Source organism: Hypomesus nipponensis, chromosome 23 (assembly GCF_054491055.1).
Source record: "Hypomesus nipponensis isolate SF chromosome 23, ASM5449105v1, whole genome shotgun sequence".
Taxonomy (NCBI): Eukaryota; Metazoa; Chordata; class Actinopteri; order Osmeriformes; family Osmeridae; genus Hypomesus; species Hypomesus nipponensis.
The window spans coordinates 13,147,265-13,161,313 of NC_140383.1; the positions used below are offsets into that span (position 1 = coordinate 13,147,265).

Consider the following 14,049-nt stretch of genomic DNA (forward strand, 5'->3'; position numbering starts at 1 on the left):
AATATTTTCAAAACAAGCTAATTCAAATGACTATGCCAGCGTTGTCTCAGCACTGCTCAGTATCTATTAGATTTAATTAGCGATACGAAAATTAACTGACGGTTGACCCTGGAGAAAATGTTTTCTTGGTGTCTGCACACTGGACAATAATAGATGATGATGGCTGAGCGGTGATGGAGTCGGGCTTGTAATCAGAAGGTTGTGTCCTTGGGCAAGGCACTTCACCCTACCTACTTGCCTCGGGGGGAATGTCCCTGTACTTACTGTAAGTCGCTCTGGATAAGAGCGTCTGCTAAATGACTAAATGTAAGTTTGATGAGTAGAGCCTGTGTAAAAGGGGGATGATTCCACAGATAGCTTAAAATAATTGTGACTGTCCACTGCAGTGATACCTACACAACTTGAAACCTGTAAGTCCAAACTCAATACCTACAGATAAAGTTGCGTGCAATCTTGTGATAAGAGTTTTCTGCTAGAAGATTGACATGTAGTTTAGGGTGGCTATTCAAGTAGTGTCTACAATGTTGACTTAACAATCAGCAGCAGGTTGTTTAGTAGTTGCACTATCCACATCAATGGTAATAGACAACCACTTCAAAACTGTACTATCACTAACAGAGGGTGAAATGCCATGTTTACAAAATATAAGACTGTGGACTTATCACTGACAACTATACCAAGGACACAACTACTCCAAGGACACAACTCACCTTTTAACCCCTCTCCTGAGTATCTTGTTGTCTATTCATCCCCATGGTTTGTCTTTTTGTCTGTTGCCAACTGCCTAGTTTTTCCTACTGTTGTACTTATGTTGCCTGCTTTGTTTTATCACCTGCCTGTATCCTTTGTTCACACCTGCCAGTGTCATTTTGTCTTGATTGTGGTTGTTGTCTTGCTTTGTGCTTTTAAAAATTTGATCACCTCTGACTCACTATGTTACTAATGCCCTGCTTTGTTTAACCTGCTTTTTTTTTTAAATACCTTTTTCCTATATGTCTGTATTGCTGGGGTTGTGTGACGTTGTGCATTTTAACCTGACTTGTTTTCCTTAGCCCCCTCCCCCTCAAAAAGCTTGTGCTTTTTGCCAGGCCATCACTGGAAATAAGAATTTGTTCTTAATGATTTTTATGGCTGGTTAAATACATTTTTTTTTTTAACAACATACACAGACACACATCCCTTACGACACAATATTTATTCAACAATATACAGATTAAATTCTCTACACCAGACAGGTTGTCATTTTTATATTGTCTTATCACTCTTTTGTACAGGTTGTATTTACAGGATTTAAAATAAGTCGTCTCTCCATTTACAGTGTTTTCACATCTTTAGTTCTAGATTGGATTCATAATTCGTCTGTATCGTTTCTACACAGATTCTCTCCCCAGTTACTGAACAGCTGGGAGCCAGTCTCTCTGAGTCACGGTCACTAGGGTAACACCCTTCCAGTGGAGATGACTTGAACATAACAGGGACAGCCATCTTGTTTTCAGTCAGGTCTGGAAGAGTCAGATCTAGGTACTGTTGCTACTAGCGTGTACCATCTGTCTTTACTAGGGCACTGGGGACCCTGCCACTATAAACAAGGCTGAAACTCTCATCTAGAATAATCCTGCTCTTTAACCCGAGAGGTTAATAGCCATACAAAATGAAAAAAAAAGAGATAAAATGTTGCATAGAATCAACTCTGACCTCAGGAATTTGGTGATGTCAGATTTGACTTGCGGCGCTGACCAGCTTAAAACTCCTGAGACCTTTAGACCACTATCTTCATGTCTATCTTCTAATCTTTATTCTTTATTTTTTTTGGTTTGGAAAAGAAAGTGATAAATAGCTATACCCTTAGGCTTTCATAAAAATAAAATAATTTGTTGGATGTGACGTCACTCAGAAGTACTACTTCTAACAGACCAAGACCCTGCGTTTGAGTGTATACACATTTGCACATATATTTATCATTTTGACGGAAAGAAGTGTATGAGGATGGGGGTAAAGTGCTTCATAATGTATGAGGACAAAGCCCACACTTTAACATGCAATGTTACACAAGACACTGAGGGATACTCCCCCATACACTTGGACTGAGCCAATGCGCCACTTGGTACGGTCCGGGGGCACTCATATTAATGACACAGACACTTGACCAGTTTAAACAGCGAGGGCGCCACTCAACACAGCAAATTCCAGCAGATGGTGACAGCTCTCTACATAAGGTGGAGCTCCACAGAGAGCGCGACATGGCGGAGACCCAGGTGTGTTGACTACAGCAGTGAGTGAAGGAGCAGGATGAGCTCTCACACTGACGAGGACATAGAAAATGATGCAACACAAACCACAAAACAAACAGTTTTACAACCCCAATAAGACGAGGCACACAGGCTCCATCCAAATTCTAACAGCAGCAGCAGGAGGAATGTTCCCATTGGGTGTGTGTGTGTGTGTGTGTGTCCACAGTCTTAACATACTTTTGACACTAAACAGTCAGTCATCCACACTATACAGTACAGTTATAACCACATAAGCTTGGATCTAGAATAGTTTTAAGACATCTCAAACACACACATACACCAGATGGCTCCTATAGAGATCAGGTGAGTTTGATTGTGACAATGAGAGCACTATGATGGGGTAAAAAAAAAAAAAATCTTTACATAATTAATTTCAGAATGCCACACGCCCAGGCTTGTTTTGGGACTGCGCAGACAGACAAACCTAACACCCTTTTTAAGAAAAAACAAGAGCCTAGTATCCCCAAAAATAAAACAGGCAAAAAAAAATTAAGACACAAGCATGATAAACAGTGTTTCCTAGAAGGAGAATGCGCTTGGCACTTTTGGCAAAGATGTGTCCGGAACAGACACTGGGTTTGTCTCCCAAGCTCTCCCAGCGGGGAGGGGGGGGGGGGGGGTCCTAGCATGCAGAGCCAGGCAGACAAGACAGTTGCTTCACTCAACCAGAGGGGGCGCTAGAGCTCTGCTCACACAGGCATTCGCTACACAGGAGACTTAATTCTGCTCCATGCACAAGGGAAATTGCACTTGCAAAAAAAAGAAGAATTTCACTTACATACCAAAGCAAGGAACGAAATGAGAAGCAGAGCTCTGTAGTAAGTTAGGTAATTCCAATTAGGCTGAATGACGTGCATGACCCAGGGTATCAGACACAAACAGCCCAGGCTAGCCTGTCAGAGGGCTGACACCTCCAACAAGAACAAGAGCCATGAGATGGACCAACAGTCCTTTGACCCCGCACCTTATACACAATGGTACAGTGCTGTGTAGACAGATAGTGTGTGTGAGAGTGAGAAATACATGCTATTGGTCCTTGCTCTAGTCCTCCAAGTGATGGTGGATTAAGCCCCACCCCTTACAGGATGTTACTGGGAGATAGCTGTTTGAGTGGCAGGTGAACACACAATGAGGTAGAAAACAAATGTTTGTGAAACATCACATCACACACAACTGGATGACCATCTTGGTGACAGCTGACATTGCAGTGACCCCCTGGAGCCTCCAGGGGCCAGTGGTGAAAAGCCATGAGGAAAGTACAGTTCACAACCACAAGACAGCTACAGCTACAGCCTCTACACACTAGATGACCAGGTTAAATACACCATAGAACAATAAGCCTTGCTCATCTCACAGACACAGCTTTGTAATTCTGTTATTCTGACAGAGGTCCATACAGTCATCCTAACGGCAGCCAGGGCACAGCGTGGGGGCAGGAGATAGGAAGTCCCTGGAGGTCCGACTTCCTGTTCCTGACTTCCTGTGCTTCACAGAGGAGACACCCTCATATACGCCACAGTAGACATCTACCCAGCAACTGATCGCATAATTCCAGTTGTTGATTTGACAACAGTATCAAGATAATTCAATAATTACAAACAATTGTTAACTTAATCACAAAACTTCCAGCTGGGTATTCACTGTATAAATCAGTCAAAATAAAAAAGGCTTGAGAACTAAAAAAAGATGAAAATCGAGCGAACCACTTGATTATTTTTCAATAAAACCATAATTGTCACAATTCACAAAAGAAAACATTCTCATCTAGTCTTTGGGGTTGACATTTTTCATCCAACCATAGACTCAGTAGATAAATCATTAAAAAAAACGTATGAACACTAAATAAAGAGACCGAACGAGAAGGAGATAGTTGGTACAGATTGCACGTGAGCCCTGGAGGTGACAGGTATGAGAGACAGCAAAACTCACCCCCCCTCCATCAGTCTCACTGCTCTTATTGCTGATTCAGTACAAAATAGACTCTGTGTTTCAGTCATAGACCTCTGAATGTCCCAGTCCCAGCAAGCATTGTCTAGTGTTCCTGTTGGAGCAGTGTGTCTGCAGGGTCTTCACAGGTGGAATGATCAGGATGGTCAGACACGGACCGAGGCTGTGAAAGACCAGGGGAGAGCTCTCGCTGTAGAGACCCACCCTGCTGTGCTCTCTAGAACCCTTGACTGCTCTCTGAAGACTTGATTCCACTGCGAAGGGGGAGTGGGGACTGAGAACACCCCCCCCCCCCCCTTTGAACAACAAACAAACAAGCTTTGATTTCTGTACACACACACAAACACGCACACACTTCTCTGGTAGAAATGCTTGTTTTTCAGAGGAGCATCCAGTCCCCTGGTCACACAAACAGATAGAGAGATGAAAGGTGGGGGTAGGGAGGCTGGAGGGCAACCAGTGTGTGTGTGTGTGTGTGTGTGTAGGTATGTACAGTATATATGTGTTTGGTCCACATGCACGTGCCTGAGTCCCCTCCCCATGCTACACCTGTGATATGATCTGCATGTTGAAACTGGGCGAGCGGGACTGCTTGGTGAGGGGCTCTCCAGGAGACAGCAGCTCCTGGCTCTCTTCAGGCCTCACCAGGTGCTCCTCCTGCAGGCTGATGGTGGAGTAACGATGGGTTCCTCCCCTGGAGCCCGCTACCTTCCCTCCTCCTCCTCCGGACCCCAGCCCCCTCCCGCCGCCTCCTCTCAGCATCGCCAGGGCCCCTCCCAGGGCCCCCTCAGGCCCCCCCGAGGCCCCAAGACTGCTGGCGCTGCTGCCGTTCAGGTTGAGGGTGGTGCAGTCGAAGGACCTGGAGGAGGAAGTGCTTGCGGTTCGGACCAGGGCTGTGCCAGCAGGGAAGCTCAGGTGCTTCTTGATGGGGCTCAGCTGGATAGCGTCCAGGGCGATGCTGAGGGGTGGAGACTGCTGGCGGCGGTTGTGTCTGCGCAGCACCGCCTGGGGCCCAGGGGAGGAGAGCTCACGCTGTTTTTCCGCATCCCTCTCTGCCTCCCTCTCTGCCTCCCACTCTTTCTCCCTCTCCCTCTCCTTCTCTCTCTCCCTTTCCTTCTCTCGCTCCCTCTCTCTCTCCTTCTCGCGGTCCTTGTCCCGACTCATGCGTGCGGTGACAGCCTTCTTGATGCTGCTGCCACCCTTCTGGCTGCCGCCGCGAGGCCCCACGCTGGCTCCGCCTCCGGCCTTGGAGCCGCTGGGCTGGCTGCTGTTGGATGCCCCCGAGGAGAAGCCCTCGTCTGGGTCGTTCACGTTGAAGGACTCCTCCCCTCCGCTCAGTCCGTCCGCATCTACACCTACACACATACACACATAGACAAAACAGGAGAGAAATGTGACAGAGAGAGATGTGGGTGAGGTAGGCAGAAACAGAGAGATTGATGAATATTCTTCTTCTGTAATCATCCTCATGCACAGTCATCCTCTTACAAGGTGTTGAGATTGAACCTCCACACACTAGCTGAAGCATGGAGGGATTATCTGTCAATATCATTAAGAGCAGTAAGAGAGAGTGAAATAAAGCACCCTGGGTAGCAGGAGTCAAACCTGCCCGTCAACCAATCACATCTGTCCTGACTGGCCCCACTGTGCCCTGGGAAGATAGCTTCCCCACTACGTTTTAATTACACTCTCAGAGCAGGCCAACCTGTTCTGACAAACAAACGAGTGACTAATAACCTTGAAGGCTGCAGGCGGATGTAGGCTATGACGATGTTCATAAACTGATCAGAAGGGCTTTGATCGGGTTAATATAAAACCTTGATGGCTTGAATCGACAAGCTTAGCGATAGGTCAGGGTAAAACAGGGACTATCTGTCTGGCCACCTGTCTTTCTGTGAGATTAGTCACTCAGAAAAGGTCAGGGGTGTAGACAGGCAGATTCGTCTAACTTCTGTCTCTCACTTTAATGTATCTAAATAAGGACAAGAGAAATAACCTTGGTTGGAAAAATGGTTCCTGACACACAAACTAGGAGTATAAATTCATGCATGCCATCTATGTTTTACACATAGATAGAAGATGCTGCTTAACATGAAATGCAATGCTGAAATATAACTTATCAGTTCAACATTGAGAGCAATGTGCTCAACAAAACAACAGCACTCAATCCCAACAGACACACATCCAGGCACAGGGTAAAATCTAGAGGTTCCATCTAAATCCGAAAGCTGGAAGGGAGAGAATTGAGAGAATTAGCTGAAAAATGATATATATATAATAAATAAAAAAGGTTGAAAGTCAGAAAGTTAAATCATGTCACTGAACGGGAAGAGAAGAGGTAGAAGACTCTCCATCATGCAGCAAGCAAGACCGACCACCAGAGGGCTCCACAGGCAGACAGACCTCCAGTAGGAGAGGAAGAGAGGAGAAAGAGAGGGGGAGAGCAGGAGGAGAGAAAGACATGCACATGACAGGGGGGCGAAGCCACACATCCTCTCCAGCCACGTCGCCTCGCATCACCTGCCAACTGCATCCGATTGGCTGCATGCCGGGGGAGTTATAGGCGAGCCTGCCAATCTGAATGAGTTCAGCAAAGAACATAAAGTCCAGCCGTCTCTGATTGGATCAATAGCACTCCAACCAGAGGTGGGGAGGGGCCAGTCCAGTTTGTTCTAGTAACACAGGCAGGAACGAGATATACAATTTTTGAAAAAGAAACTGGTTTCTCAGAATGTGATTAAGAAGAAGAATCTGTTCTCTGCATCTGAAGGTTGCAGTTTAGTTTTCTGATGTCAACTTCCTGGTATTAGATTTCATTCCTGGGGAAGTTCCATGATTAACACAACAGGATATGGAAGCGGCAGACAGGAATGAGCCAACAAGATGCTCTGACAGCACTCAAACGTCGGCAGTTGAAAGATGACTAAGGCAGAAGGAAGAGGACAAACTTAGACAGAGGACCAGATGGTTTAGGGTTGCGCCGTGCGTGAAGCCCACAATGCAGTGTTCCTGATAAAACGTTGGAACGCCGTGGAGACAGAGAGGCGATGCGCTGCTGGAGATGGGCGGCGCTTCCTGACTAGCTGACTACGGCACACCTCGCCATCGTCAGACGGCCATCGCTGCAGGATTCTGGTTGTCCCGTTGGGAGGGTTGTACCCCTGCATGCGCATGCTCCCTGGTCCCTCACTCACTGAGCCTGCTCGTGACATCAGCTAATGGATGGAGGGAAGGACAGAGAGATTTAGGGACGTAGGGAGAGAGAGATAGATTGATGGATGGAGAGTGAAGGGAGGAGACAGAGAAAGAGAGAGATGCCCGCAGCCCAGCAGCACTCTCAGTCCTGGGAGGCAGAAGGTGGTTCTTCTGTGGAACCCAGAGAGAGAGTTCTAAGGCTCATTATCGGTTGTTGATCACCCTGTCCCTGGTGAACTGACAGTTCAACCTCCTTGGGGTTAGTAGGTGGAGCCCAGAGTAAAAGCAGGCTAGTGAGCATGCTCAGTGAGTGGAGGGCGCGCGCGCGGGTAAGGCGAAGCATGGCGAGGTCGGAGCGGACTCATGAGGTTATGGATAGTCCATGCAATGACCCCCAGGACACTTCCTTCAACCCCAGAACAAGAGGCTCCTCCCCTCTCTGGCCTGATGGGAGGAGGGGCGCACTTGGTAACAGGAGGACAATTTAGGGAAGGGAGGTGGGGAGAGTGGGCAACGGATGACAGTGTCTGAGAGGGATGAGCTGTGTGCTCTGGGGGAAGTGAGTAGCTAGTAACAGAAATAGGGCACCCCCCCCCCTCCCTCTCTCTCTCACAGGAGTGGGGGAGGGGTCACAGGTGTAAGGGGCACCTCCGTGTCCTCCCCAGGCCCCTACCCTCCAGTGTGACGGGAAGGATGCTGCGGGCCCGCCCTCCTCTCTCCGGATTGGCTGCCGGGTCCCAGGGGGTGTGGCTGTGGCGGTGGCTAGGATTGACGATGATGCTGAGCTCTGCTTCGTTTGAGTAGTCAAAACAATCTGGGAGTCAACAACACAACAGGAGGAGACGGGCTGCTTAGTGCCAAGGCCAAGCAGGTCCCCTACGGACCACTAGGGGTCCCCCTCTGGGTGAGGAGGCCCTCTGGTCTGGGATCAGTTCATATCTTGCATATCCCCAACTCCCAGCTCCCACCTCCCCCCACTCAGAAAAGGGATGGGAAAAACTGATACCAGATCAGACTCTAGGGGCAGCTTCACCCCTGATCCCAGAAGCTCTATGAAGCAAGAGAAGCACGGCAGAAGACTTGTATTAGCCTCAGACAGTCAACAATAAAACACACACACTGACAAGCTTGCTCACTCGCACACACATTCTCCCAAGTTCAAGCACACTATTACACAGACTCACACACACACAAGCTTGCTCACATCCACACACACACACTGACACACTCTCACACAGAGAGACAGGATGAGCAAAGAATAAGACCAATCCACTAGCATGAAAGTCAGAGACTAAATGGTGGTTCCAAAATGGTTTCCAATATTGCCAGGTAACAATATTGGAGTGTGTAGCACAGGTGTTGCGGCGGGTTAACACAGAGCAGACCTCGCCACAAGCAGGCGGCAGACGAGGACTTCTCTGGCCGTCTGTTGTGGCACGGATAGTGTGTAAACACACATGGTAAAGGATAAGCCATTTTCAGTTGGTTTATCATTGGTGCTCACAAAAACAGCAGACACTGGAAACAATTGACTTGACAGTAGTACTTTGAGTAGGCCTTAAACTACAAACTAAAGTAGATCAAGAGTGGGTCTAAAACTACAAACTAAGGTAGAGAGTAGGTCTAAAACTACAACCCGTTCCTGTTTAAGGGTTCCTGTTTCCCCCAGTGTGTCGGAGGCCAGCAGGGCGGTGCTCTCTCACCCTCTCTCTTCCAGCGGTGCCGCCGAATGGAGGCGGTGGTGATGGCAGACATGGAGATCCTGCTTATTGTGGGCGTGACCTCCACCTGGAGGAGCTTGCGGCCGCGTGGCTCGTCTGGGGCGCTCTCTGGCAGGGAGCTCTTCATGGCGTTCCCCAGCTGGTACACACACACACACACACACAAATATATTGTTTTTATTGTCATTCAACAGTACAGACTGAGTGCATATATGAACAAAATCTTGTTCTACTGGCTCCTGAGTAGTGCTCTAACTAAAAACAGTACTCCTGTGCGGCGTGAATAAAAATCAAGGCAAATAGATAACCATGTAAAATATAAATATTGCACATAATAAATATAGATATTGCACATATTAAAAATATAGCATATCGCACAAAATCCCTTGCAAACAGCGGCATATAAATACAGTTGTTGCATATCACAGACCAGTTCACATGAGTTCACACATGCAAATGCACGCAAGCAGGAACACACACAAACTCACAGAAACACAACAGGATTACGTAAACATATACATAGTATGTTAAATGTATAAACTTTATTTAATAATGTTCTGTGCATGTGTTGGCTTGTGTACAGTATGTTGGTGTGTGTATATAGTACTCAAGTCTCTGTGTGTGTGTGCAGGTCTGAGAGTGTGTGTGCGCTTGTGCAGGTCTCTGTGTGTGTGTGTGTGCAGGTCTCTGTGTGTGTGTGTGCAGGTCTGTGTGTGTGTGTGTGTGCAGGTCTCTGTGTGTGTGTGTGTGTGTGTGTGCAGGTCTCTGTGTGTGTGTGCGCAGGTCTCTGTGTGTGTGTGTGCAGGTCTCTGTGTGTGTGTGCGTAGGTCTCTGTGTGTGTGTGTGCAGGTCTCTGTGTGTGTGTGTGTGCAGGTCTCTGTGTGTGTGTGCAGGTCTCTGTATGTGTGTGTGTGTGTGTGCAGGTCTGAGTGTGTGTGTCTCACCAGGAGAGGCTGTGAGTACAGCTCCAGCTGGGCTCTGTACAGGATGTCTTCCAGAGATTCCCTGCCCATCTCCCACTCCCCGTTGTATCTGCAGACACACACAATAAACATCCTTACCGAGCACATGTCAAGACAGCAGAGTGGCCACAGGGTGCGGTCCAGGCAGTGTCTCTGGGAGCTACAGTTTAAGGTTGGACTACAGCCCTTAAAACGGCCACTCTACCCCACCATGGCCTGCCTGCCTGCGCTGGCAGTTGACCTGCCCTTCACTTGTCCACAGACTCCAGTCATCCACATAGGTGACCTCTTTTAGATTACTAATGGAGCAACTACTCTTTCTCTCTATCACTCTTTATTCTCTCCGACTCTCTATCTGTTCCTATTACGCTCTCTCTTCTCTGAGTGACAGTTCTAATCTACTGGTGTGTCATTTCCTCTCTGAGGAAAGCATTGTTGAGTGGTATCTCTCTCCCTCCCTCTCACTCCATTTTCCTTTCTCTTTCCCCCCTCTCTCTTTTTGTCTCGCTCTCCCTCCCTCCTGTCTGTGTATGTGGGACGTACATACATGGTGTGTGTGTGTGTGTGAGAGAGGTACATACATGGCATGGTAGACGGCCGTCAGCATCTGAACCATAAAGTCAGGGTCCAGCAGCACACGGTTACACGGCTCTCTCCATAGCTTCTGCTGCTGCCGTGGAAACCCACACACACACAACCTGCAGCGCACACACACACACACACACACACACACACACACACACACAGGGATGAGAGTTTATATCTGGTGGGTTAATAAACCAGGACAGACTTCTGGGGAACGTCGGGGCAGGGGAAGAAAAGAAGAGAGTAGAGGAAATACGGAGAGAGTGTATGTTTACTCCAGGTTATGTGCGTGTGTGCTCACCGTGAGCTCATTCTGCAGACAGACTGGTAGGAGGAGAGGGGCATGTAGACCACAGCAGAGTTGTAGCACAGCATGAGGAAGCAGAGCACCTCGAACCTGAAACAACAACAACAGCTTCAGCTTAGGAGTAGCGCCTTAACACAGTGGGCCCCAGAGGATCACGCCTGTGTCTGGGTGTCTGAGCATGTGTGTGACTGCGTGTGTAGGAGAAAGAGAAGAGGTATCAAAAGGGAAGGGGGTTGTGTGTATGTGCACAAGAGTGTGTCTGTACCAGTGTTCGTGTATCTGAGACGTTTGGGGAGAAGACGTGCATTTGTGTGTGTCCTCTCGGAGTGTGTGTGTGTGTGTGTACACCTCACCTGTTCTGGGCAGTGAAGGTCTCTCTCTGGGGGTGGAGCCCACTGTAGACCACCTTGATGAGGTCATGGTGACTCAGAGCCCCTTCCGTCAACGCCATGGAGCCCAGGCTGGAGGGCTGGAGGACACACACAATATACGCAGTTAGAATATTCTGATAAAACTGGATACATTCACCACAGGAGGTCTGCTGTGACAGTGGAATTCAGATTAAAATTCAGCAATACATCACACAAGAGGAGAGAGGGGGAGGAGGAAAGAGAGCGGGGAGAGAGAGAGCAGGAGAGAGAGAGAAGAGGAGGAAAGAAAGAGGAGATGGGGAGAGATAGAGGAGGACAGAGGAGAAAGAGGGAGATATGGAGAGAATCAGAGAGAGGACGACAGAGAGAGATGAGGATAGATAGGTGAGAGAAAGAGAGAGAGAGAGTGAGGTGCAGAGGAGACAGAACAGGTAGCTGAGGAGGACAGTCTGGAGGGGATGCTAATGCAGCGTGTCCACAGATCAGCATGTGACGTCCACTGGAGCTCTGACGCCCTCCGGCCTGTACACATGGGAGCACTCACGTGCGCACACACACATAAAAACTGCACACACACACACATCGAAAATACCCCATGCCCCAACCAAGCCCTGCCTCCATCAACCTGACAGCCCAGAGAGGAGCACCTCAAGCTTGTAATTACATCCATAAATCCCACCACCACCACAAACACACACACACTCAGCAAATACGATGGAAGGCTCTATAAACCAGTAACTACCTGGGCCTGCTGTACACACACACACACACACAGCCACACAAACACACACTCTCTCTCTCCCATTCTCCAAGGGTGGTAAGCCACCCCACTTCAGAATCAATGTCAGCTGATTGGTTCTGTGGCTAAACACCAGGCTAAATACACACCAGGCTAACAAGCTCAATGGATGGAACACTTAGGATGTTTACACATATACTCCTTTTTAAACTAACCAAACTCAGTCCTCTTCAAGTGGACCATCAGAAAAGGGACTACTTTTTGCTTTCACACCGTCAGTTCATTTGAAAGAGGACTAATTTCTTCTGGTACACTTCAGGTCTGATTGGGCCTCAGTCCTTCTGTTCCCACTATCTGGAGCTCAGACCTTTACTGCTTTGAACTATGGGTAGTTTTCACTTGGATTATTTTCTGATTTGATAACGTTTATCATTTTATATGTTTTTGTGCGTGGTAGACAGTTGCCGTTTGATGTGTTCTCCGTTACATATCTGGTGTAAGAAAGTGCAGGACTTTCTTCCTCAGACCAAACAACTCCTTGTCCACCGGTATTACCAGCGTTACCAACTGCCATGGCTCTGTGTTTTTTCGAACGTACCTGTCAATAGCATGTGATCTGTCTACGGTAAGCCTTGAGGGATAAAATACAATGGCAAAGGGCGAAGCCAACCTGGAGAACTTTGTGTTTACAATGCACATGTTAAGCAGACCACAATGCGGACTTAAAGCAAACTGTACTGAGACCACCTGCCGAGGAGGTCTGAGTACGGTTTGTTTCAGAGGGGTCTGAGTCCTTTTGGAGTGTTCACATATGCGCAAAAAATGCTGACTGATCGATCCAAGTTTGTTAGGAGGGCTGAAAGGGACCGCAATTTTCTCCTTCTCCTGATCACCTCCTCTCCCTATCTAGCACTCTAGATAGGAACACGGAGAGGGAAGGAGAAAATGGGGGTAGTGATGACAGAGAGGAGAGGTGGCGAGGGAGTGATAAGCACGCAGACAGGGGTCTTACCTCGTGGTATACTGAAGGCTTGGACAGAGATGGAATGGTGAAGGACAGCAGCTTACTGTTACCTTCTTTATCCACTATCTCCTGCAGAGGACGATAGAGAGGAGGAGACGGGGAGAAGTGAAAGGAGAGAATAGAAGGGCGAGAGAGAGTGGAGGAATTGAAGGAGAGAGAGAGCAAGAAAGAGCGAGCAAAAACGAGAGAGAGCTGTGTTATTAGAGGTTGTCTGGCTGAGTTGGTTTTAACAGTCTGGTGAACTCTGGAGGTCAGCTGTTTTTGGGAGGGGGTCGGGACACTGTCACCATGGTAACAACTTCTGGTCCTGCCACCCCACTTGTAATCCCCCTAGAGCCCCCCTGGTCCTAGCACACACCGCTCCCCGCCCCGGTCCTACAGCCCCCCTGGTCCTACAACTCCCCCTGTGTACCCCCTGGTCCTAGCACCCACCAGGTTGTAGATGCCCAGCAGTAGGGCTTCGACGCAGCCGTTGCTCTGGCGCTCCCTGCTGGAAGTGAGGCGCAGGTACACCCAGACCAGCTCAGGCAGGAACTGCAGGGTGAAGCGACGCAAGCGCTCCTCTGAGCTCCGGTACAGCTCAAACAACTGGTGACACACAGGCTCCAGGAGCTGGGGAGGTCACACACACACACACACATGTATATATGTAGGACATGCACATATAGGACATACACACAAATATAGGACACACAGAAAACACACACAGGACACGTATATAGGACACACACACACACACACTCAGCAAATTGTCAGGGAAACTGTCAGACTTCACCAAAAGAAAAACCCCTTGCTAGACAGTAAAACCCATTGTGGCATCCACCAGCTCCCACTTCTGCTCTCAGACAACACATCACTCATCACTCAGAGGAGTTTATCTAACAATATCAAACAAAGACAGCCAACC

General features: G+C 48.3%; 1 protein-coding gene across 4 annotated transcripts in view; it reads right to left on the minus strand.

Moving 5' to 3' along the window:
- Positions 1–1,180: 1,180 nt before the first annotated feature.
- The window catches only part of LOC146234312 (hyccin 2), a 31,303-nt gene continuing 18,434 nt past the window's right edge, over positions 1,181–14,049 (minus strand). For 3 of the 4 annotated variants that reach the window (XM_084688903.1, XM_084688904.1, XM_084688905.1), the window contains 9 exons: positions 13,575–13,754; positions 13,131–13,211; positions 11,362–11,477; positions 11,003–11,098; positions 10,698–10,814; positions 10,099–10,186; positions 9,137–9,293; positions 8,107–8,247; positions 1,181–5,593 (listed from right to left, as the gene is read on the minus strand). In XM_084688903.1, coding sequence (XP_084545029.1) covers positions 4,782–5,593; positions 8,107–8,247; positions 9,137–9,293; positions 10,099–10,186; positions 10,698–10,814; positions 11,003–11,098; positions 11,362–11,477; positions 13,131–13,211; positions 13,575–13,754 — 1,788 coding nt within the window. In that variant the 3' untranslated portion in view covers positions 1,181–4,781. The remainder of the gene's footprint in view (positions 5,594–8,106; positions 8,248–9,136; positions 9,294–10,098; positions 10,187–10,697; positions 10,815–11,002; positions 11,099–11,361; positions 11,478–13,130; positions 13,212–13,574; positions 13,755–14,049) is intronic. The other variant, XM_084688906.1, reaches the window with a different exon arrangement.